Below are 26,256 nucleotides of genomic sequence, written 5' to 3'. Positions count from 1 at the left end.
CTAGAGCTCAGGTCTCAGATTAGCCAACATCTGCATACTAGTTGCTGCACTAAATCTCACCTGTCCTGCTTTATATCCAAACCTCCAACTCAAATATTACTCAGTTATATTCTACATTGAGGGATTTTCTGATGTTGGGGGTTGGTGTTTCTCCCATGGTATCCTAGGGAAGTAAGTAGATGTGTTTTGCCCCAATATCTCACTAGCTGGAGATACAAACACTGAAAGCTACTGCCAAAGGTCACCCATGATGTGGTGAATTATGACTGTTTAACAAGTCACAAAGCCTTTGTGACCTCACTCCTGCTCCAAAGATAGCTTGATAAGTCACAACAGAGGGCAGCTGGGGCATAACTTCACACAAGTCATCAAGACCTCCTCCACCTTGCTGCTGGGGAGAAGCCATCAAAAACAGACTATATTTTTAGCTTATTTCAGTCTCATCTTGAGCCAACTACCAACAAACTTCTTTTGAAGACCTACTTGCCAGAAATCACTTTATTCATCATTTAGAGACAGCTTACCTGAATCATGCAGTGCACAGGGGATATCAGTGAAGAAGTCTGGCAAGACTGCATCACCCTCTTCCTACAGACTGGGATGTGCTGTGATGCGGCAATAATCACCAATTCCCCACCTTGGTTATTAGCTTCTTATCCTGAAGGCAACCTGTTCCAACTGACCCAGGAAGAAATTCAGATCTTGCTGGTGAAAGAAGGGAGAGAGAAGTTGTTTTTTCAGGGAATCACTCTTGCAGGGACCAAATGCTTGTTGATCCGGGACAACCTATACACTGAGGGCAACAACACCATGGATCTCCGCACCAAAGGCCAGAGTCGGGACAGCCAAGCAGTGACAGTAGTTCAGATCGAGTCTGTATACCTTGTGGTGATGGGACAAAAAGGAACTGAAGGAGGGCCTCTCAACCTCAAGGCTTTTGAGATGGTGGGTTACATCAAAGAGGCCATTCATCAACACATGGCCCATTACTAAGTAAATAAAAAGGCCTTGGTGTTTGACCTGGAATTTGAATTCAATGTTATCTGATTCGCCTTCCAGATTAACAGTCTTGAAGAAAATAAAGGGAAATTCCAGATCAGGTTTGGAGATGTGTGTGTGTGTGTGTTTAAGCTTATTAGGAGAGGAGCAGATTGGGGAGTGAGTATTCAAGCATTTGAGTTTCTGCACCTTTTTTACACCTAGAACAACATCTCTCCTATCTCAGCACTTGGAGGGAAGAGTACTGGACTGGGAACTAGAAAATCTTGGTTGCACTCTCAACTTTTTTCTAACTATGGTATCTTTCTCTCTGTGTACCTCAGTTTCCTTATCTGTACAATGAGGAATGCACTATGTCTCTAAGGGCCCTATAAGTTCTGGAAATCTATGATTTTGTAATAATCACGTTTATCCTTCAAAATTCAGCACAATTACTACCTCCTCAAGGAATCTTTCCTTGCCTGCATCAACCTTTAGGGCTGACCCTAATTTGAATTACTATAGTACTAACTCTATGAGTAATTTGTATGTATTTAATCTTACTCTGCCCAGCATGTCTTGGATGATTGTCCCATAATCTTGTTTAACTTTTCACACACACATTAGTTTTGTTTCCCAACTTTATTATAATCTGCAAAAAAAACGACAGATGGTTTGCCTTCTACTTCTCTCTTCCCCTTCTAGGGTAACACATCATGGGGCTTTGGGAGGGGAGTTGGCTATATGGATAAAATCAATTATCAGGAAAAGAGAGATTTTTCAAAGTGGGGATTCTGCTACATGTGGATGATCCAGGGTATTTGTGGGTAGATTTCATTCTTCCAATTTGTGGCTTATCTTTGGACTATTTATCTGTTCATTGTTGTCACCATCAGGGAAAACATGGGTGGGCAGCAGCTAAGAAAGGAGGTAAAAAGCTCTAACTATTCCATCTGGCTTGTTGCTAGCTACTCTGGACAAGCTGGTGTGAAAGAAGACAGGAATGAGAAAGATGAGATTGAATAATAAACCATAGCACTTCTTGTCTGGAGAATTCCATGGATAGAAGAGCTGGGCAGGCTACAGTCTATGAGGTCACAAAGAGTTAGACATGATTGAGTGACTATCACTCATTTAATACTACTGCCACCAGGAGCAGTAATTATGGAGAAACTTCTTCTCTGTCAATTTCAGGGAATGGCTTCAATACTCGCCATATATACCCTCACAAGCCTATAAAGGTTGAAGTTTACACATGGAGGTTGTCAAAAATCTGTTCTATTCAATACAAATATAATGTTAGTCATATATGTAATGTATTTTAACTTATTTTAATATTTACTTTAAAAAGGAAAAAATGATACAGTTGCATTCAATTTTAAGAATGTAGAATGTGTTTTATTTAACCCAGTATATCCAAAATATTATTATTTAAATATATAATCAACAAAAATATTATTGATTAGATATTTCACATGTTTTCATGCCAAGGCTTCAAAATCTGGTGTGCATGGGTTCCCTGGTGGCTCAGTGGTAAAGTACCCACTTGCGAAGCAGGAGAAGCGAGTTTGATACCTGGGTCGGGAAGATTCCCTGGAGATGGAAATGGCAACCCACTCCAGTATTCTTGCCTGGAAAATCCCATGGACAGAAGAGGCTGGCAGACTACAGTCCTTGCCATTGCAAAAGAATCAGACACAACTTAGCAACTAAACAAAATCTGGTGTGCATTTTACATTTGTAAGACATCTCAATTCAAACAAGCTTAATTTCAAATGCTCAGTAATCATAAGTATCTAGTAGCTACTGTATGTGGCAATGTGGGTCTAGGCCAACCTCATCCAGCTTTTGAAACCTCTCTACGATATCCTGCCAGCACATTCATCCATCCATCCAACACTCTTCATGCCAAGTATTGGCTAGATAATAAAAAAATGTCAAAAATTAGAGAAAAGAAGTTTCTTAAATAAAATTCTAGTGGGGACAAGACAAATGAAAAAAATAAGTTGCAATACAATGAGGTAGATGGCATGAGAAAGTTTGTTTGTATAAATATGTATTGAGCTTGTGCTATGTAAACAAAGTACACAATAACCCTGTGTTCATGGAGCTTATATTCTAATGGAAGAAACAGAATATGTGTCAGGAGCTGATAAGTGTCATGCAACAAAGCAGTAAAAAGAGAGGTAGAGAGTGATGGGAAGGACTGTTTTAAATGGGAGATCAGGGGCAGCTTCTCAGGAGAGGTGGTATCTGCACAGGGGCCTAATGAAGTGAGGAATTAAGTGATGTCGAGAACTAGGGGAAGTGCTGCAGGTAGAGAGAAGAACCATTCAAAGGCCCTGAGGCAGGAGTGTGCCTGTTCTTTTGAGGAACTATCAGGAGACCCATGTGGTTGCAGCCTCCCAGGACAATACTTCTTTCCCTTCTCACTCGCAGCATTTTCAAAAATGGTGGTGAGACAATAGATGCTCTCTTCTCGGGGTAGAACAGCAATGCAGAGCAAATAGTCTCATTGCCCTCCTTTTGGATCCTCTCTTTCTAATGAAATTGCTGTAACTTTTATCTTGGCAGCCATGTTATACTTCTGACTCACACTGAGCTCTTGGTTAACTAAACCCCCTTGTGCTTTTTCACATTGGCTTATGTTAAGAAAAGAGCTTGAAATAGTGGTAGGGCAATAAGCCAGGGAAAAAAATTAAATATGTAAGTGGCTTCAGTAGAACCTTTATCTTGGATAGAGCCTCAATGTGGCTTAATACATACCCCTGAAGGGAAAGAAAGAGACGTGAGATGGAGGGTAAAGAAGGAAAATTCTTAAGATAATTGAGCCTTCTAGAGTATTCTTTACAGCCTGGATCTCTAAAACATAAAGACATGTTCAGAAATTAGGGCCATTGAGGAAAATGGCCTTGCCAATTAGAAAGGCCCAAGCAAATCTTTCATTAGAAGATAAGCTATTCAGATTCCCAATTGAACAAAAGACTTAATTGGATGTATGACTTACTGAGGACCAGAGTGTTAAGCTAGGAACAGGAAGGGAACCTACATGGTGGCCACCTAGCAGAGATCCTGTCCTTTTGAGCCAGAAAGAAGCACTTTACTGTGGTACCAGACCATGCTTGCCTGTTGCCATGGTGAAGTCTTTCCCTAGAAACTGAATGTGCCTTGTACAAGTAAGGTACAACTGAATGAAGAGAAAAATTCATTTGGACTGTTCTATTACCAGAAGGGATAAGGACAGGCTACATGAGAGCTCAGGGTCAGTACAGAGAAACTTGAGCCTTGCTATTAGGATTCATTTCCCCTCTCCATCCACCTTATGTGCCCTTCCTGTTTTGGGTACTCACAGTGAATTCTGAAGCTAGCCTTAACCTTCATCTGCCACCTTGATGCCCACTTATCCTTTCTTGTACTCTGCAGTACAGTCACACTGAATAACTCATTGTTTTCATCACATGCTTCACAATTTCCTGAATAGTGTTCTCAGAACTCACTATTACTTGCCCTCCCCTTCTCTAATAATCGCAAGCCAGTGCCCAACTTATTTGTCTAGACCCAGTCACCAGGCCCATTTCTATAAGGATATTTCTTATTCTCCAGGTTTGGATATGTTTCCTCCTGACTTGGAATCACTCACTTTGTGCTTTGCACCTCTCTCATAACACTGAACTCTTTCAGCTCTCAGTCCTTACTATGCATGTGTATGTTTTCTTTACGTTATTGGCCTTCAAGGTCCCCTAGAGATGACTATTTGGTTGTAATCCCTATTAGCAGGCTTTTGTGCTAGGAAGTTCTCATGAATATACGACCTCCTGGATGATTAATAAATGACAGACATAATGAACGAATAAAGGTTAATTTTCCAGCCAAGCCACTTCCTTGATTTCCTACAGTTTAAATTAGTGGAGAATGAAGGAAGGTTGTTGAGTCCTCTTTGTCCTTCCTATCCCCAGCACTTATCACATTTCCTTTGCTTCTGGGCAGCAGAGTGTCTCACTCTGGGAAATCTTTAGCTCTGGCTTTGAGGCTTTATGTGATTATTATATTTCTTGAATAGGGTGAGGTCCATGCCAATTGAATGGTATACACAATTAATGGTGTAGGAATTAAGTGGAAGAACTCCAATGAATGCTGTCCTTATTCATTATTATAGGAAACGTGCATTCTCTCTGCTAACTAGGAGTTCTACATGCAGTATATTCATTTATTCATATTTATTTTCTTGTTGGATATTTTATACAGTCATTTACAATGGGGTGAAAAGAACTGAATTCTAAGAATCTGATTCCCAGCCCTGAACTATCATTTATTAGGTATATATTCTTGGCTAATCACTTTATGGTCCTCTGGTTTCTCATCTAAAAAAAAATGGAGATGTTGATACTTGCAGGATTAGTGTGGAGGTCAAATTTAAAAATGGACACAAAGTGCTTTGGAAAATATAAAGTGCTTTAAATATCAGATCAGGTGTGGGGATATGTGTGTGGGGGTTAAGTTAGAGATACTTGTCTTCAGGCAAGTACTTGGAGGTGTGGGGAGCAGACTGAGCTCCCACGCAATTGACAACAGGGACAAGAAACTTTGGGTCTGAGATGCTAGTTATAACAATAAGCTTTAACTGATTTGGAGATGGCCAGGATGGGGGTGGGTTGAGAATAAAATGTTGCCCCCTATGGAAAGGGTAGAGGCAGTTCTTAGGAACAGCAGTAAACAGCTTCATATTTGTGGTCTAGAGGGAAACAGGGCAACTATTTCCTAATGATAAAGTGCTGAGTGTCTTACAGTTTGTAGAAGGCTTTTGCCATTCATTCAGCAGATATTTATTTTGTGCCTACTGTGTGTTTACTCTGAACAGATAAATGATAATGCAATAGAGTAAGTGGTATTAAAGAGTATATTCATTCATTCATTCAAATATTTATTAACTGTCCACTTATGTTTAAGCACTATTGTAAGCACTGACAATACAATTGTGAATAAAATAGGGAAAACTCCCTGCTCTCATGGAGCTTACATTCTAATATGGGAGACAGCTACTACAAAAAATTAAGTAAAATACATAGTATACTAGACGGCGATAAGTGCCAAGAAAGAAAAAAGGAAAAGCAGAGAATGAAGCAGGAAATGGTGGAGCAAAATAGGGGAGCTTTACAATTTTAAATAAGATAAAGAGTGCTAGAGTCTTAGTTTTAGTCAGGCTGATACAAGAAAATAGCACAAACTAGATAGCTTATAAACAACAGAAGTTTATTTCTTACAGTTCTGGAGTCTGGAAAGTCCAAGATCAAGGCACCAGGATGTTGTGTTTTGGTAAGAACATTTTCCTGGTTCATAGCCAGTACCTTTTCACTGTGTCCTCACATTGTGGAAGGGCCTAGGTAGCTCTGTGGGATCTCTTTTATAGGAACCACAATCCGAATCATGAGGGTTCCAATGAGCCTAATCACTGCCCTAAGGTCCCACTTACTAATACCATCACATTTGCAAGGTTAGGATTTCAACGAAGTTTGGGGGGACACAAACATTCAGACCACAGCAAGTACCTTACCCATAGACAATGTAAAGAAAAGACCCAAAAGAGGTAAGGAAGCAAGTCATGTGATTATCTCAGGGTAGAGGAAAAAACTATGAGGTAAAAGCAGAATTGCTATGTTTGAACTGGGGTGAAGGTTGGAGTAAAGTGAGCAAGGAAGGGAAGGGAATTGTATGAGTTGAGATGAGAAAAGTTATGTGGGTTAGATCTTATAAGGCCTTGTAGGAATTTACGTTTTATTCTGAATTAATTGGGGAACTTTGAGAGAATTTTCAGCAGATGGTTTAAATGACCTGATTGTGTTTTAATGAGAGCACTCTGGCTACTATATTGAGAATAGATTGTAAGAGGGCAAAGAAGGAAGAGAGAGAGCAGTCATAGGGCTACTGCAATATCCAGGTAAGAGATGGTGATTGTAAAGTAGAGTGGTAGGAGGGAAGATGGGAATTAGGAGTCAGATTCTGGGTACTTCTTTTAAATTGCAGTATAGTTAATTTACAGTGTTGAGTTAGTCTCAAGTGTACAGCAAAGTAATTCATGTATATATATATGTATATATATCAATATGTAGATATAGTCCTTATCAGATTCTCTTCCATTATAGGTTATTACAAGATATTAAGTATAGTTCCCTGTACTATACAGTAGGTCTTTGTTGTTTACTTGTTTTATATATATTGGTGTATATATGTTAATCCCAAACTCCTAATTTATCTCCACCCTCCTGCTGTCCTCTTTGGTAACCATAAGTTTGTTTTCTATATTTTTGAGTCTATTTCTGTTTTTCAAATAAGTTCATTTGTGTCAGTGTTTTAGATTCCACATATAAGTGATATGAAATGATTCTGTCTTTGTTTGACTTATTTTACTTAATATGATGATCTCTAGGTCCATTCATGTTGCTACAAATGGCATTATTTCATTTTTATGGCTATATATATGTGTGTATGTACATAATCCACATTTCTTTATCCATTCATCTGCTAATGGACATTCAGGTTGTTTCCATATCTTTGCTATTGTGAATAGTGCTGCTATAAACATAGAGGTACATGATATGTTTTGAAAGTAAAGCGAGCAGAATTTGATGACAGATTGGATGTGGGACATGAGAGAAAGTGAACATTCAGTGATAGCACCTGAGGAGACAACTGTCTCCAAAAAAAATTGTTACTAAGAATTATATTAAAGAATGTACTGTCTGTTTTCTTCTAGGAGTTTTATGGTTTGTAATCTTACATTTAGGTCTTTAATACATTTTTATTTTATTTTTGTATATGATGTTACAGAATGTTCTAGTTTCATTCTTTTACATATAGCTGTCCAGTTTTCCCAGCAACACTTATTGAAGAGACTGTCTTTTTCCCATTGTACATTCTTGCCTCCTTTGTTGTATCAGATGACCATATGCATATGTGTTTATTTCTGGGTTCTCTAATCTGATCCATTGATCTATTTATCTGTCTTTGTGCCAATATCATACTGTTTTGATTACTTTGTAGTATAGTCTGAAGGGCATGATAGTTCCATCTTTGTTCTTTATTCTTAATATTTCTTTGGCTAGTTGGGGTCTTTTGTGCTTCCATACATACTGTAGGAATATTTGTTGTAGTTCTGTAAGAATGTCATGGGTATTTTGAGAGAAATTGCATTAAATCTGTAGATTTCTTGGGTGGCATCACCATTTCACTGAAATTAATTTTCCTCATTCATGAACATGGAATATTTTTCCATTTCTTTGTATCATCTTCAATTTCTTTCATCATTGTCTCATAGTTTCAGAGTATAGATTGTTCACCCCCATGGTTAGGTTTATTCCTAGATATTTTATTCTTTTTGATGTTATTTCATTTTTTTAATTTTTATTTTTAATTGAAAGATAATTACTTTATAATGTTGTATTGGTTTTTGCCAAAAAATTGATAATATTTTAAATGGGATGGGAATTTTTTTTTGCTTTCTCTTTCTGATAGTTCATTATTGTATAGTGTATAGAAAAGAAACAAGTTTCTGTATATTAATATTGTAACTTGCAAATGTACCAAATTCATTTATTAGTTCTGATAGTTTTTTTGTTTGGTGGAGACTTTAACATTTTTCATATGTAGTATTATGTCATTTGCAAATAATGACAGCTTTACTTCTTTCCTTACAATTTGGATGCCTTTTATTTCTTTTCCTTGTCTGATTGCTGTGTCAAGGACTCCTAGTACTATGTTAAATAGAAGTGACAAGAGTGCAGATCCTTGTCTTCCTCCTGATTTTAAAGGAAATGCTTTCAGTTTTTTATCATTGAATATGATGTTAACTGTGGGTTTGTTCTAAATGATCTTTCTTATGTTCCTTCTATACCAAATTTGATGAGAATTTTTATCATGGATTGATGTTGAATTTGGTCAAATCTTTTTTTTTTTCCTCCATCTATTGAGATGATCATGTGATTTTATTCTTCATTTTGTTACTGTGGTGTATTTCATTAATTGATATACAGATAGTGAACCATCCTTGCATCCCTGGAATAAATCCCACTTGATCATGGTGTATGGCCCATTTTACATGTCATTAAAATTTTGATTTGTGGATATTTACATCTATACTTACCAGAGATGTTGGCCTGTAATTTTCTTTTTCTTTTCTTTTTTTGTAGTGTTTTTCTCTGATTTTGGTTTCAGGGTAATGGTAGTCTTGTAGGATAAATTTGGGAAATTCCCTCCTCTTTAAATTTTTTGGAATAATTTGGGGAGGATAAATATTAACTCTTCTTTATATGTTTCATAGAATTCCCCCATGAAGCCACCTGTTCCTGGACTTTTGTCAGAATTTTTTTTTTCTTTTGAACTGTTTATTTTGTATTGGGATATAGCCTATTAACAATGTTGTGATAGTTTCAGGTGAACAGTGAAGGGACTCAACCATATGTATACAAATATCCATTCACCCCCTTCCAGGCTGGCATATAACACTGGGCAGAGTTCCATGTATTACACAATAAGTCCTTGTTGGTTGTCTGTTTTAAATATAGCAGTGTGCACATGACGCTCTCAAACTTCCTAAGTGTCTCTTCCCTCTGGCAACCATAAGTTTATTTTATAAGTCTGTAAGTCTCTTTCTGTTTCATAAGTTTATTTGTATCATTTCTTTTCAGATTCCACATATAGAGGATGTCATATGATATTTCTCCTTTATCTGACTTATTTCACTCATTATGACACTCTCTAGGTCCATCCATGTTGCTGTAAATGGCATTATTTCATTCTTTTTAATGGCTGAATATATATACATACCACATTTTCTTTATCCATTACACTGTCAACAGACATCTAAGTTCCTTCCATGTGTTCCATGTCTTGGCTATGATAAACAGTGCTGCAATGAACATTGGTGTGCATATATCCTTTTGAGTCATGTTTTTTCTCCAGATATATGCCCAGGAGTGGGATTGTAGGGTCATATGGTAACTCCATTTTTAGTTTTTAAAAGAACCTTCATACTGTTCTCCTTAGTAGCTGTATGAATTTACATTCCTACCAACAGTGTAGGAGGGTTACCTTCTTTCCACACCCTCTCCAGCATTTGTTCTTGGTGGATTTTCTTGATGATGGCCATTCTGGCTGGTGTGAGGTGATATCTCATTATAGATTTGATTTGCATTTCTCTAATAATTAGCAATGTTGAACATATTTCCATGTGAATATTGGCCATCTGTATGTCTTCTTTGGAGAAACTGTTTAGGTCTTCTGCCCATTTTTTGAGTGAGTTGTTTGTTTTGATGCTGTTAAATCATCATAAACTGTGAATGTGGGGAACTAATACCTTATTGGTCACATCATTTGCAAATATTTTCCCCTTATCTGTGAGCTGTCTTTCTATTTTATTTATTGTTTCCTTTGTTGTTAAAAAATATTTGTGTTTAAGTTGGTCACACTTGTTTAATTTTGCTTTTATTTCCATGATTCTGGGAGACGGATCAAAAAAGATGTTGCTGTGATTTATGTCAGAGAGTGTTCTGCCTATGTTTTCCTCTAGGAGTTTTACAGTTTCCGGCTCACAATAGGTCTTGAATTCATCTTGAGCTTATTTTTTGTGTATAATGTTAAAGAATGAACTAATCTCATTTTTTACAAGTCATTGTCCAGTTTTCCCAGTACCATTTATTGAAGAGACTTTCTCTCTAACATTGTGGAGTCTTGCTTCTTTGTCATAGATTAATTGACCATAGATGCATGGGCTTATTCTGGGTTTCTATTCTGTTCCATTGATTTATATTTCTATTTTTGTGCCAGTACCATGTTATTTTGATGACCATAGTAGGTAGTCTGAGATCAGGGAACCTGATTCTTCCAGCTCCATTTTTCTTTCTCAAGATTACTTTGGCTATTCGGATTCTTTTGTGTCTCCATGCAAAATTTGAGATTCTTTGTTCTAGTTCTGTGGAAAATGCCATTGGTAATTTGATAGGGATTCCATTCAATCTGTAGATTGACTTCTGTATTATAGTCATTTTGACAATATTGATTCATCCAGTCTATGAACATGGAATATCTTTCCATCTGTTTATGTCTTCTTTGATTTCTTTAATCATCTTAAAGTTTTTGGAGTACAGGTCTTTTGTCTCCTTAAGAAGGTTTATTCCTAGGTATTTTATTCCTTTTGATGTGATGGCAAATGAAATTATTTCTTGAATTTCTCTTTGTAATATTTCATTGTTAGTATATAGAAATGAAACATATTACTGTGTATTATTTTTGTAACCTGAAATTTTACCAAATTCATGGATGAGCTCTAGTAGTTTTCTGGTGGCATCTTTAGGATTTTCTATGCATGGTATCATGTCATATGCAAATAGTGACAGTTTAACTTATTTTCCAATTTGGATTTCCTTTACTTCTTTGTCTTCTTTGATTGCTGTAGCTGGGAATTCCAAAATTATGTTGAATAAGAGTGTAAAGAGTGAACATTCTTGTCTTGTTCCTGGTGTTAGAGGAGAGGATTTCAGCTTTTCACAATTGAATATGATTCTAGCTGTAGGTTTGTCATATATGACTTTATTATGTCAAGATGCCGAAGAATTGATGTTTTTGAACTGTGGTGTTGGAGAAGACTCTTGAGAGTCCCTTGGACAGCAAGGAGATCCAGCCAGTCCATCCTAAAGGAAATAAGTCCTGGATATTCATGGGAAGGACTGATGCTGAAGCTGAAACTCCAATACTTTGGCCACCTGATGCATGCAAAGATGCTATTCATTTGAAAAGACCCTGATGCTGGGGAAAATTGAAGGTGGTAGGAGAAGAGGATGACAGAGGATGAGATGGTTGGATGGCATCACTGACTCAACGGGCATGAATTTGAGTAAACTCTGGGAGTTGGTGATGGACAGGGAGGCCTGGTGTGCTGCAGCCCAAGGGGTTGCAAAGAGTCAGACACGACTGAGTGACTGAAATAAACTGAACTGATGTCGAGGTATGTTCCCTCCATGCCCACTTTCTGTAGAGTTTTTATAATAAATGAATGCTGAATTTTGTCAAAATCTTTTTCTGCCTCCATTGAGATGATCATATGTCTTCTATTCTTCCATTTGTTAATGTGATATATCACATTGATTGATTTGTGGATGTTGAAAAATCCTTGCGTCACTTGGATGAATCCCCCTTGATCATGGTATATGATCTTTTTAATGTATTGTTGGATACAGATTGCTAGTATTTTGTTGAAGGTTTTTGTGTCTATGTTCATCAGTATATTGGCCTGCAATTTTCTTTTTTTGTGGTACCTTTGTCTGGTTTTGGTATCTGGGTGATGTTGGCCTCATAAAATGAGTATCAAAGTTTTCCTTCCCCTGCAATTTTTTGGAACAGTTTCAGAAGGATTGGAGTTAACTCTTCTCTAAATGTTTAATAAAATTTGCCTGTGAAGCCATCAGGTTGAGGACTTTTGTTTGTTGGGAAGTTTTCAATCAGTTTCAATTTCAGTGCTTGTGATTGATCTGGTCATATTTTCTATTTCTTCCTGGTCCAGTCTAGGGAGACTGTACCTTTCTAAGAATTTGTCCATTTCTTCCAGATTGCCCATTAATGTCCAACAGTGGCATACAACTGTTCACAGTAGTCTCTTATGATCTTTTCTATTTCTATGGTGTCCATTGTAACTTCCCCTTTTTCATTTCTAATTTTATTGATTTGAGTCCTCTCCCTTTTTATCTTGATGAATCTGGCTAAAGGTTTATCAATTACGTCTACCTTTTCAAAGAAGCAGCTTTTACTTTCTTTGATCTTTGTGTTTGCTTTTTGTCTCTATTTCATCTCTTTCTGCTCTGACCTCTATGATTTCTTTCCATCTACTAACTTTAGGTTTGTTTGTTCTTCTTTCTCTAGTATTTTAAAGTGTAAGGTTAGGTTGTTTATTTGAGGGTTTTCTTGTTTCTTGAGGTAAGATTGTATTGCTATGTACTTCCCTCTTAGAACTTCTTTTGCTGCATCCATTAAGTTTTCAACCATTGTGGTCTTGTTTTCATTTGTCTGTAGGTATTCTTTAATTTCCTCTTTGACTTCTTTAGTGATCCATTTGTTGTTTTGTAGCATATTGTTTAGCCACATGTTTATGTTTTTTTAGAGTTTTTTCTTGTAATTTATTTATAATCTCATAGCGTTGTGATCAGAAAAGATGCTTGATATGATTTCAGTTCTCTTAAATTTACCAAGGTTCACCCAGCACGTGGTTAATCCTGGAGAATGTTCCGAGTGCACTTGAGAAGATTGTGTAGTCTGCTGCTTTTGAATGGAATATTCTATAAATATCAATTAAGACCAATTATTCTAAATTGTCATTTAAGGCCTTGTTTCCTTATTAATTTTCTGTTTGGATGATCTGTCCATTGATGAAAGTGCAGTGTTAAAGTCCACTACTATTTTTTTGTTACTGTCAGTTTCTCTGTTTATGGTTGTTAGTATTTGCCTTATATATTGAGGTGCTCATATGTTGAGTGCATATATATTTATAGTTGTTATATCTTCTTGGATTGAACCCTTGATCATTATGTAGTACCTTTCTTTGTCTCTTATAATACTCTTTGTTTTAAAGTCTATTTTGTCTCATAGGAGTATTGCTACTCCAGCTTTCTTTTGATTTCCATTTGCATGGAATATCTTCTCCCATCCCCTTACTTTCAGTCTATAAGTATCCCTAGGTCTGATGTGGGTCTCCTGTAGAAAGTATATATATTGGTCTTGTTTTTGTATCCACCCAGATGACAGAGGATGAGCTAGTTGGATGAAATCACTGACTCGATGGACATGAGATTGAGCAAGCTCTGGGAGTTGGTGATGGACAGGGAAGCCTGGCATGCTGCAGTCCATGGGATCACAAAGAGTTGGACATGACTGAGTGACTGAACTGACGGAGCCAGTCTATGTCTTTTGGTTGATGCATTAAGTCCATTTACATTTAAAATAATTATCTATGTGTATTATCCTATTACCATTTATTTAATTGTACTGGATTTATTTATTTATTTATTTGTAGTTCTCTTCCTTTTCTTGTGTTTCCTGCCTAGAGAATTCCTTTAGCATTTGTTGTACAGCTGGATTGTTGGTGCTGAATTCTCTTAACTTTTGCTTGTCTGTAAAGCTTTTGATTTCTCCATCAAATCTGAAGGAAAGTTTTGCTGGGTAGAGTATTCTTGGCTGGTGGTTCTTCACTTTTATTCCCTTCTGGCTTGTAGAGTTTCTGTTGAGAAGTCAGCTGATAACCTTATAGGAGTTCCCTTGTATATTATTTGTCATTTTTCCCTTGTTGCTTTTAATATTTTATCTTTGTTTTTAATTTTTGTCAGTTGGGTTACTATGTGCCTCTGTGTGTTGCTCCTTGAGTTTATTGTGCCTAGGACTCTCTTTGCTTCTTGGACTTGGTTGACTATTTCCTTTCCCATTTTAGGGAATTTTTCAGCTATTATTTCTTACAATATTTTCTTGGGTCCTTTCTCTCTCTCTCCTCTTTCTGGGACCCCTATAATGCGAATGTTGGTGTGTTTAATGTTGTCCCAGAGGTCTCTTAGGCTGTCTTCATTTTTTTCATTCTTGTATCTATATTCTGTTCAGTGACAGCAATTTCCACCATTCTATCCTTCAGGACACTTATCTGTTCTTCCGCCTCAGTTATTCTGCTATTGATTCCTTCTAAGTATATTGTTCATCTCTGTTTGTTCTTTAGTTCTTCTAGCTGTTTGGTAAACATTTCTTGCATCTTCTCAATCTTTACCTCTATTATTTTTCTGAGATCCTGGATCATGTTCACTATCATTATTTTGAAATATTTTTCTGGAAGGTTGCCTGTCTCTACTTCATTTGGTTGTTTTGAGGTTTTATCATGTCCCTTCATCTGGGACAAAATCCTCTGCTTTTTTATCATGATTAACATTCTGTGATGTGGTTTTGGTTCTACCCACTGTGGGATTGTGGTTCTTTTTTCTTCTGTCTGCCTCCTGGGGGATGAGGTTGTATAAATTTAAGAGGCTTGTATAAACTTCCTGATGGGAGGGACTGGTGGTGGGAAAAACTGAGTCTTGCTCTGGTAGGCAGATCTGTGCTCAATAAAGCTTTAATCCAATTATCTGCTGATGGGTGCAGTTGAGCTCCCTCCTTGTTAGTTGTTTGGCCTGAGGCGACCCTGCATGCTGTCTATGGGTTCTGTGGTAGGGTTAAACGGTGACCTCCAAGAGGACTTATGCCAAAGGGCCCTTTCCAGGACTGCTGCTGCCAGTGCCCCAGTCCCAATGGTGAGCCACTGTCGACCCACACCTCCACAGGAGACCCTCCAACACTAGCAGGTAGGTCTGGCTCAGTCTCCTGTTGGGTCACTGGGTTTCACCTGGGTTTTGGCAAACACAGGATTTTGTTTGTGTCCTCCAAGACTGGAGTCTCTGTTTCCTCCAGTCCTGTGGAAGTCCTGTAATCAAATCCCACTAGCTTTCAAAGACAGGTTCCCTAGGGATTCCCAGTCCCTTTGCCTGATCCCCAGGCTGGGAAGACTGACATGAGGCTCAGAACCTTCACAACAGTGGGAGAACTTTTTTGGTATTATTATTCTTCAGATTGTGGCTCACCCATCCGGTGGATGTGGAATATAATTTTATTGTGTTTGCACCCCTCCTACCATCTCACTGTGGCTTCTTCTTTGTCTTTGGCCATGGGGTATCTTTTTTGGTGAGTTCCGGCATCCATCTGTTGATGGTTGTTCAACAGCTATTTGTGATTTTGGTGCTCTTGCAGGAGGAGATGAGCACACATCCTTCTATTCTACCATCTTGAAACACAAGCCCAGTAGACAATTTTTATAGTCTTAAGACAAGGAAAATTCCTTCTGGAAGTTTGGCATCAGGTAATTGGTTAGGGTGCTATGCTGCTATTGCTAAGTCATTTCAGTCATGTCTGACTCTGTGCGACCCCATAGACTGCAGCCCACCAGGCTCCCCAGTCCCTGGGATTCTCCAGGCAAGAACAATGAAGTGGGTTGCCATTTTCTTCTCCAGTGCATGAAAGTGAAAAGTGAAAGTGATGTCGCTCAGTTGTGTCCGACTCTTAGTGACCCTATGGACTGCAGCCTACCAGGCTCCTCCATCCATGGGATTTTCCAGGCAAGAGTACTGGAGTGCGGTGCCATTGCCTTCTCTGTAGGGTGCTATAGGGTGAGTAATAGGATGGGTATTTTTACCTAATATTGGACCAGGGAGCTGGCTGATTTAGATCAGGGTGGGGAGGGGAGCTCATGGCAACAGTTGCTGTGGTGCTCAGTCAGATCCGGGGCTTCCCTGGTGGCTCAGACGGTAAAGCATCTGCCTGCAATGCAGGAGACCTGGGTTCGATTCCTGGGTCAGGAAGATTCCGCTGGAGAAGGAAATGGCAATCCACTCCAGTACTCTTGCCTGGAAAATCCCATAGACGGAAGAGTCTGATAGGCTACAGTCCATGGGGTCCCAAAGAGTCAGACATGACTGAGCGACTTCACTTCACCTTCACTTTCAGTCAGTTCCAGAGATGACCTTGGTGTGTGGCTCCTCACCTGTGACCTTGGTACAAGGCCTTGCTCTTGTGACCTTGGTATAGGCCTCCACAAGTATCCTGCTTTTCCACATCCTGAGTTTCCTTGGGGCTTACCATAGGGAGTGACTGCAATCTGATGGCTGCTAGATGGCAGACTTTTCCTTTCTGAGTTTTCCCAGGCTCACCAGCTCATGATGGAGGGTGGCAATCATTGATGACTGTGACATCCTTGTCAACTGATATATTAAAGAAATATTCCGTTTATCATCTTCATATACAGATTGGGAAAGTTAAAGAAAGATAGTGAGTGGCAGATCTAGGTTACAGAAACAAGAGGTTTAATCCTAGAGCTCTAGTCTTCTTAACTATTGTACATACTGCCTCTCAGTATAAGGCAAGAGAGTGTTTTGGACTTGAGAGTTCATACCCCATGTAAAAGTCATCATGTTACTATTTTCTTTTAATGATGCTGGCAAAACAATCATAACTTGAAGCCATACAAATAACTATCACCAGTTTGCAACCCATTCTTTATCCTCCTTAACATATTCTGCCTGAAGTAACTCACACCAGGATAAATCCTGAGGCCAGGTTTTTCTTGGATGAATATCACCACCTACTAGCCCACTACTTTCCATTTAAGTTTCAGCCAGTCAGGGGATGCAGCAACCATAACTTTATCCTACTTGTCACTTTCACGTGGCCATTAGGAGTATAAAGTTTAAGCTCTGAATTTCTCTCTCCTCAAGAGAGTTACTGGCACCAAGTCTGTGGCAGGAAGATCTAATGTCTAATGGGGTTCCACGCATTATAAAGATCTGCTGTTCAGTTTCCTGTGACTAAACAAGCTCTAATACTGCAGGCCAGTAATAAAAATAGTCACATTTCTGCGTGTGGTCTGTGTTTTTCTTCCTCCTCCTCCTCACTACTTCCTTTAGTGTAACACCCTAGAACGTTGCAAGACTGAATTCGCTTTCCTCTGCTCTTTCCCACAAAACACCCTCCATAAAACAGGGCTTAATTCCCCTTTTTACCTGGTCCCCAAAGAGACAGAGATATAAGCACCTTCCTTCTTGGAAAGCTATTTGAGGAGAAAGCATTCTGTTCTTTTCACAGATCAAAAGTGACCCAAAGTTTGGGTGATTAAATGAAGAGCAAGCCAAACAACCCCTCAGTTTTGGAAATCTTCTCTGAGTCTCTGGTTCAGTTTAGAAAACAGGACTCTGAGGATTTCCTGCCTCAAGCAGCTCTTAGATTCTGTTTTAGTTTTGAATTGTAGTTGTGCTTAATTTAGTCAGAGCCCCTGATTCAACTTGAGACAAAGGCACTAAGTAGCTATAAGGAAAGTGAAGTCGCTCAGTCATGTCCAACTCTTTGCAACCCTGTGGACTGTAGCCCTCCAGGCTCCTCTGTCCATGGGATTTTCCAGGCAAAAATACTGGAGTGGGTTGCCATTTCCTTCTCCAGGGGATTTTCCTGACCCAGGGATCGAACCCACGTCTCCTGCATTGCAGGCAGACGCTTTAAACTCTGAGCCACCAGGGAAGCCCTGAAGTAGCTATGGAGTAGGCTATATACCTGAAGACTAAGGAGCAAACGGAAAGGCTAAGCTTAGAAGGTGAAAGCCCTGTGCAGGGTAAGACCTGGAGTCAAAACTGGCCATCGTCCAGAATTCATTCAACATACTCTACTTATATTCCATCAGTCTCCTATACTCACTTTTATTGATTCATTTTTTAACTCAATTTAGGTCAATAGCACTTATGTGATTTGGCTTCCCACTACTTCTTTGACCTTGTCTCCTAATACTGTCCTTCTTTTATGTTCTTATTTCAGGACATTTGCACATGCTGTTTCTATAATATAAAGCACTCTTTCTCCAGATATCCCTTTCTTGAGATTAAAAAAAAAATAAGAAAGTGTCTACCTTTCTTATTTTTCTTAAGATTTTTAATAAAATGTCACCTTTTCTCTGAGGTTTTCCCTGTCTATCCTATTCTTGTAACTCTATCCTTCTTACCATGCTTTACTTTAAAAATACCACTTATTACTAACATAGGATATACTTCTTTATTTATCTTCTGTATTGCATAATAGAATATAAGTACTGTGAGGATACAGATGTTTGATTGTTATTATTGTTATATCCCCAGTAAAACTAGCACAGTGCCTGGGACATAAAAGGTTCTCAATAAATATTTGTTGAAAGAGTAAATGAACAAATATTCACAAGGGACTAATATGCTGAAGATCCTGTGTTAGGCTATACTAAGAAGAGAGAGGGTGTTGGATATAGAGTCAAATCCACTCACATGTAACTCTCCTGAGGTAGAATGTGGTAGTTACTATAATGAGGGTCTATGGTCCACAATGCAATGTGAAGAGTGAAAGAACTTAACATAGAATGGAATAATTTCAGAACAATTTGGGAGAAGGTGAGACCTGAACTGTGTTTATGGAGTTGTGCAGAACTGTCAAAGGTGAGAAAAAGCAAAGGGAAGGGAATTTCAGGTATTGAGGACAGCTTGAACAAAAGCACAGAGAAGAAACAAGTGGCAGAAATGTTTGGATGGACAAGAGAAGTTTGTCTAGGGTGGCTGGCTGGAAATTATGGTGTATCAAAGTCAGTGGGAGAGGCAGATTAGGTTCAGGGTAGGAGACCTTTCGTTCTTTAGGGCAACTATGAAAACTAAGAAGCACCTGACAGAAATGAATAGCATTCACTTATGAAAGCAAGATGCAAGCATATTGGATTAACTTTATCTCAAAAAGAAACATGAACGTTCACTCAGAAAAGTCACTACAGGGGCACTAGTAGACTGAAAAATATACAGAATATTTTTCAGGCTCTTATATTGCTCTGAACCTACCTGCAAGCCTGATTTTAGATGTCCCCAAAAGTTTCACACTCAATTGTCACAGCTGGGACAAATTATTGCCATCAAAGACATCTGTTCTTTGTCAAATGGCTATCATCCAGGTAGTCTGAAAGAATTGCATGCTATGTATAAAAAATCATTTACACATCACTTAAAAAAAACCTCCCAAGCCCCTATTGCTGCTTCTAAGTGCTCTTACAATGTTGGCTATTTAGTGCACTCTACTCCATACTCATCATTGTTATTGTCATCATTCTCTACTTCTGAAAAAGTAAATTCTTAGAAAAGTACACCTTTCCAAACTGAAGCGAGAGAAAGATAAAATATAAACAGACCAATCAGAAGCATGGAACTCTAAACTATGATCAAAAACCTCCCAACAGAACTCCAGGGCCAGATCTGTCCATGTTGTTGCAAATGGCAAGATTTTATTTTTTTATGGCCAAGTAATATTCCATTATGTATGTATGTATGTGTGTGTGTATATATGTATGTATATACTATATCTCCATCTGTGTGCTTTTTAAACTTATTTTTTAATTGAAGGATAATTGCTTTACAGAATTTTGTTGCTTTCTGTAAAATATCAACAAAAATCAGCCATGTACGCTCCCTCCTAAACTTCCTTCCCAGCTCCCTCCCCACCCCACCTTTCTAAATTGTTACAGAACCCCTGTAATTCTATGTCTGGTTCTAACTGTTGCTTCTTGATTTGCATACAGTTTCCTCAGGGGGCAGATAAGGTGGTCTGATATTCCCATCTATTTAGAAAATTTCCACAGTTTGTTAACAATGAAATGATGATGAAAGCATAGCAACTAAAATTGAAACTTGTATAATATCATATAAGAAATGAATCTTCAGTCTAGGTTTGATGCAGGATACAGGATGCTTGGGGTTGGTGCACTGGGATAACCCAGAGGGATGGTATGGGGAGGGAGGTGGGAGGGGGGTTCAGGAGTGGGAACTTATGTACACCCATGGTGGATTCATGTTGATGTATGGCAAAACCAATACAGTATTGTAAAGTAAAAAAAAAAAAAAGTTATGGCATGCAGGAAAAGTGGTGCTAAGAGGGAAGTTTATAGCAATATGAGCCTACCTCAAGAAACAAGAGAAACATCAAATAAACAACCTATCCCCACACCTATAGCAACTACAAAGAAGAACAAACCCCCCACAAAGTTAGTAGAGGGAAAGAAATCATAAAGATTGGAGAAGAAATAAATGAAAAAAAGAAAGAGGACAAGAACAAAGATCAATAAAAGCAAAAGCTGGTTTTTTAAGAAGATAAACAAAATTGTCAAACCATTAGCCAGACTCATTAAGAAATAAGAGAAGACTCAAATCAATAAAATTAAAAATGAAAAAGGAAAAATTACATCAGACAATGCAGAAACACCAAGGATCATAAATGACTACTACAAGCAACTATATGCAAATAAAATGAACAACCCTGAAGAAGTAGATAAATTCTTAGAAAAGTACAACTTTCCGAACTGAACCGACAGAAATATAAAATATGAACAGGCCAATCAGAAGCATGGAAATCGAAACTGTAACCAAAAATCTCCCAACAGAACCCCAGGGACAGACAGCTTCACAGGTGAATTCTACCAAAAGTTTATAGAAGAGCAAAGTCCTATTCTGCTCAAAGTCTTCCAGAAAATCAAAGAGGAATGAAAAATCCCTAACTCATTCTATGGGGCCAGCATCACCCTGTTATTAAAACCAGACAAAATGCCATACACACAAAAAAGAAAATAACAAGCCAATATCACTGATGGATGTAAATCTAAAATTCCTCAACAAAATTCTAGTAAACAGAATCCAACACCACATTAAAAGATTCTTACACCATGATCAAGTGGGGTTTATCCCAGAGATGCAAGTATTTTTCAGTATAGGCCAATCAATCAATGTCATACATTATATTAATAAACTGAAAGGCAAAAAATATATGATCATCTCAATGGTGCAGAGAAAGCTTTTGAAAAAATCCAATACCTATTTATGATACAAACTCTTCAGAAAGCAGTTATAGAAGAAATGTATCTCAACATAATAAAGGCCATATGTGACAAACCAGAGCAAACATTATTCTCAGTGGTGACAATCTGAAAGCATTTCCTCTAAGATCAGGAACCAGAGAAGGGTGTCTACTTTCATGACTATTATTCAACATAGTATTTGATGCCCTAGCAATAGCAATCAGAGAAGAAAAAGAAATGAAAGGAATCCAGATTGGAAAAGAAGAAATAAAACTCTCAGTGTTTGTAGATGGCATGATACTATACATAGAAAACCCTTAATATGACACCAGAGAATTATTAGAGGTAATCAATGAAGTCACAGGATATAAAATTAATACCGAGAAATTGCTTGCCTTCCCATACACTAACAATGAAAATTCAGAAAAAAAATTTAGGAAACAACCCCATTAACCACTGCAACAAAAAGAATAAAATACCTATGAATAAACCTACCTAAAGGGAAGAAAGACTTGTATATAGAAAAGTATGACACACTGATGAAAAAAATTAAAGATCACACAAACAGATGGAGAGATATACCACGTTCTTGGATTTGGAGAATTAATATTATGAAAGTGACTATTTTTACCCAAAGCAATCTACCAATACAATGCAATCTCCATCAAACTGTAATACCAACAGTACATTTTGCAGAGCTAGAACAAAAAGTTTCACAATTTGTATGGAAACACAGATCATAAATAGCCAAAGAAATCATGAGAAAGAAAAAACAGAGCATGAGGAATCAATGATCCTATACTATACTACAAAGCTACAGTCATTAAGATGGTATGGTACTGGCACAAAAACAGAAATATAGACCAAGGGAACAAGACAGAAAGCCCAGAAGTAAACCTACACGCCTATAGGCACCTTATCTTTGACAAAGGAGGCAAGAATACACAAAGGAGAAAAGACAGTCTCTTCCATAAGTGGTGCTGGGAAAACTGAAGAGCTACATGTAAAAGAATGAAGCTGGAATATTTCATAATACCATATAGGAAAAGTAAACTCAAAATGTATTACAGACTTAAACCTAAGGCCAGAAACTATAAAGCTCTTAAAGGAAAACAAAGGCAGTATACTCCTTGACATAAATCACGGCAAGATTCTCTATGACCCACCTCCTAGAATAATGGAAATAAAAACAAAAATTAACAAATGGGAACTAATTAGATTTGAAAGCCTTTACACATCAAAGGAGACTATAAACAAGATGAAAAGACAACTCTCTGAATAGGAGAAAATATTTGCAAATGAAGCAACTGACAAAGGATTAATCACCAAAATATATGAGCAGCACATGCAGCTCAATATCAGAAAAACAAACAACCCAATTAAAAAATGGACCTAAACAGAAGACCTAAACAGACATTTCTGATAACACTATAATGGCAAAAACTGAAAAGGAGCTAAAGAGCCTCTTGATGAGGGTGAAACAGGAGAGTGAAAAGGCTGGCTTAAAACTCTTTAGTAAAAAAATAAGATTATGGAATCTGGTCCCATAACTTCGTTGGAAATAAAAAGGTAAAAAGTGGAAGCAGTGACAGATTTTATTTTCTTGGGCTCCAAAATAACTGTGGATGGTGACTGCAGCCATGAAATTAAGAGGCTTGTTCCTTGGAAGGAAAAATATGACAAACCTAGACAGTTCATTAAGAAGCAGACATCACTGCTAACAAAAATCCATATAGTCAATGCTATTGTTTTTCCAATAGGCATGTACAGATGTGAGAGTTGGACCATAAAGAAGGCTAAGCGCCAAAGAATTGATGGTTTCAAATTGTGGTGCTGGAGAAGAATCTTGAGAGTCCCTTGGACTGGGAATAATTCAAACCAGGCAATTCTAAAGGAAATAAACACTGAACAAGCATTGGAAGGACTGATGTTGAAGCTGAAGCTCCAATTCTTTGGCCACTTGATGCAAAGAGCCAACTCACTGGAAAAGACCCTAATGCTGGGAAAGATTGAGGGCAGGAGGAGAAGGGGGAAACAGAGGATGAGATGGTTAGATGGCATCATTGACTCAATGGACATGAATTGGAGCAAATTCTGGGAGATAGTGGAGGACAGAGGAGCCTAGCATGCTACAGTTCATGGGGTCTCAAAGATTCAGATATGACTTAGAGACTGAACAACAAGCATATATTTACATATCTATTAACAAATAAATGACTATAGAAGTGCAGACTTAAATTGAAGAGAGTAGGGAAAACCACTAGGCCTTTCAGGTATGATCTAAATCAGTGGTCATAATGGGTGGTTGCACATACAGTATGAATGGGTGGTATATTTTTGCTCATATACTATTGACAAAAATTTAGTTCCAGAGTCACATTTGGCTGAGAGACTAGGAAATATGATCTTTCATTGAATGACCATGTGCTTAGATAAAATTTCCACCTTTGTGGAAGAAGGAAAGAACAGTCTATAAAATGGAGAAAACTTTGAGAATAAACTTAGATGCCTTTATAGTTATTAGGGCATAGACTTGGATTACTGTGATAGTGAATGGTTTGCATTGGAAACGAACAGAGATCATTCTGTCGTTTTTGAGATTGCATCCAAGTACTGCACTTTGGACTCTTTTGTTGACTATGATGGCTACTCCCTTTCTTCTAAGGGATTCCTGCCCACAGTAGTAGATATAATGGTCATCTGAGTTAAATTCACCTATTCCAGTCCATTTTAGTTCGCTGATTCCTAGAATGTCGACGTTCACCCTTGCCATCTCTTGTTTGACCACTTCCAGTTTGCCTTGATTCATGGACCTATCATTCCACGTTCCTGTGCAATATTGCTTGTTACAGCATCGAACCTTGCTTCTGTCACCAGTCACATCCACAGCTGGGTATTGTGTTTGCTTTGGCTCCATCCCTTCATTCTTTTTGGAGTTATTTCTCCACTGATCTCCAGTAGCATATTGGGCACCTACCGACTTGGGGAGTTCCTCTTTCAGTACCCTATCATTTTGTCTTTTCATACTGTTCATGGGGTTCTCAAGGCAAGAATACTGAAGTGGTTTGCCATTCCCTTCTCCAGTGGACCACATTCTGTGAGGCCTCTCCACCATGACCCACCCATCTTGGGTGGCCGCACAGGACATGGCTTAGTTTCATTGAGTTAGACAAGGCTGTGGTCCTAGTGTGATTAGATTGACTCATTTTCTGTGATTATGGTTTCAGTGTGTCTGCCCTCTGAAGCCCTCTTGCAACACCTACCATCTTACTTGGGTTTCTCCTACCTTGGATGTGGGGTATCTCTTCACGCTGCTCCAGCAAAGGGCAGCCACTGCTCCTTACCTTCAATGAGGGGTATCTCCTCACCACTGCCCCTCCTGACCTTGAATGTGGAGTAGCTCCTTTAGACCCTCCTGTGCCCATGCAGCCTCCGCTCCTTGGATGTGGGGTTGCTCCTCTTGGCTGCCACCCCTGACCTCGGGCATGGGGTAGCTCCTTCTGGCCACTGCCCCTGGCCTCGGGGGGTGGGCTAGCTCCTCTTGGCCACTGCCTCTGACCTCGAACATGGGGTAACTCCTCCCGGCCACTGCCCCTGACCTCGGACGTGGGGTAGCTCCATTTGGCTGCACCATCACAGCTGCCCACACTTGTGTGACATTGCAGCTGCCCATGCTTATGCAGATGACACCACCCTTATGGCAGAAAGTGAAGAGGAACTAAAAAGCCTCTTGATGAGACTGAAAGAGGAGAGTGAAAAAGTTGGCTTAAAGCTCAACATTCAGAAAACGAAGATCATGACATCTGGTCCCATCACTTCATGGGAAATAGATGGGGAAACAGTGGAAACAGTGTCACACTTTATTTGGGGGGCTCCAAAATCACTGCAGATGGTGACTGCAGCCATGAAATTAAAAGACGCTTACTCCTTGGAAGAAAAGTTATGACCAACCTAGGTAGCATATTGAAAAGCAGAGACATTACTTTGCCAACAAAGGTCTGTCTAGTCAAGGCTATGTTTTTTCCTGTGGTCATGTATGGATGTGAGAGTTGGACTGTGAAGAAAGCTGAGCACTGAAGAATTGATGCTTTTGTACTGTGGTGTTGGAGAAGACTCTTGAGAGTCCCTTGGACTGCAAGGAGATCCAACCAGTCCATTTGGAAGGAGATCAGCCCTGGGATTTCTTTGGAAGGAATGATGCTTAAGCTGACACTCCAGTACTTTGGCCACCTCATGCGAAGAGTTGACTCACTGGAAAAGACTCTGATGCTGGGAGGGATTGGGGGCAGGAGGAGAAGGGGACGACAGAGGATGAGATGGCTGGATGGCATCACCAACTTGATGGATGTGAATTTGAGTGAACTCTGGGAGTTGGTGATGGACATGGAGGCCTGGCGTGCTGCGATTCATGAGGTTGCAGAGACACAATTGAGTGACTGAACTGAACTGAACTGATAGTATTTATTCTCCACTTCTTACTTACCAAACCTTATTTTATTCATGTAACCACTCTTCTCCCACATATCTCATATACCTTAGGCAAAGCTGATCCTATCTCTAACTTTAGGAGTAGCCTGATTATTATTCTCATTCCCCTCAAGCCAATAATCAGCTCAAGACTGACAATTTGAGCAAATGATGCTAAAAAAGTTTTGTTGGAATCTTCTAAGTGAAGTTCTTACTCATTCTTCTGGGATAAATTTTATAATCAACTTTCCATTTTTTCCCTCTGAACACTGTAGTATTTGTTTGTGAAGCCCAGACCTAATGTAGTAATTTTGCCTAAAGATAAAGCAAAAATACAAAAGAGGGTAAAACTGACAGAATTACAAAGGAGT

At 38.6% G+C, this 26,256-nt stretch overlaps 1 protein-coding gene and 1 long non-coding RNA gene across 2 annotated transcripts; one reads left to right on the top strand and one right to left on the bottom strand.

Moving 5' to 3' along the window:
- The first annotated feature begins 531 nt into the window (after positions 1-531).
- LOC120881651 (profilin-2-like) lies at positions 532-993 on the top strand. The gene has a single exon (XM_040265330.1). It carries the CDS (start codon positions 532-534, stop codon positions 991-993), a length of 462 nt encoding a protein of 153 aa, XP_040121264.1.
- Positions 994-14,591: 13,598 nt separating this feature from the next.
- On the bottom strand, positions 14,592-26,164 carry LOC120882211. Its single transcript, XR_005725442.1, has 3 exons — positions 26,154-26,164; positions 16,705-16,709; positions 14,592-14,682 (listed from the first exon to the last, which is right to left on the bottom strand). It is a non-coding gene; the product is annotated as an uncharacterized LOC120882211 (long non-coding RNA).
- Positions 26,165-26,256: the final 92 nt, after the last annotated feature.

This window comes from Oryx dammah, unplaced genomic scaffold, assembly GCF_014754425.2.
Source record: "Oryx dammah isolate SB20612 unplaced genomic scaffold, SCBI_Odam_1.1 HiC_scaffold_23, whole genome shotgun sequence".
Classification (NCBI taxonomy): Eukaryota; Metazoa; Chordata; class Mammalia; order Artiodactyla; family Bovidae; genus Oryx; species Oryx dammah.
Note: the sequence above shows the minus strand (reverse complement) of the source record. Positions and strands in the feature narration are given on the sequence as shown.

Excerpts from the sequence above, each read along its gene's own strand:
- LOC120881651 (XM_040265330.1), top strand. The coding sequence starts at position 532 with ATGCAGTGCACAGGGGATATCAGTGAAGAAGTCTGGCAAGACTGCATC.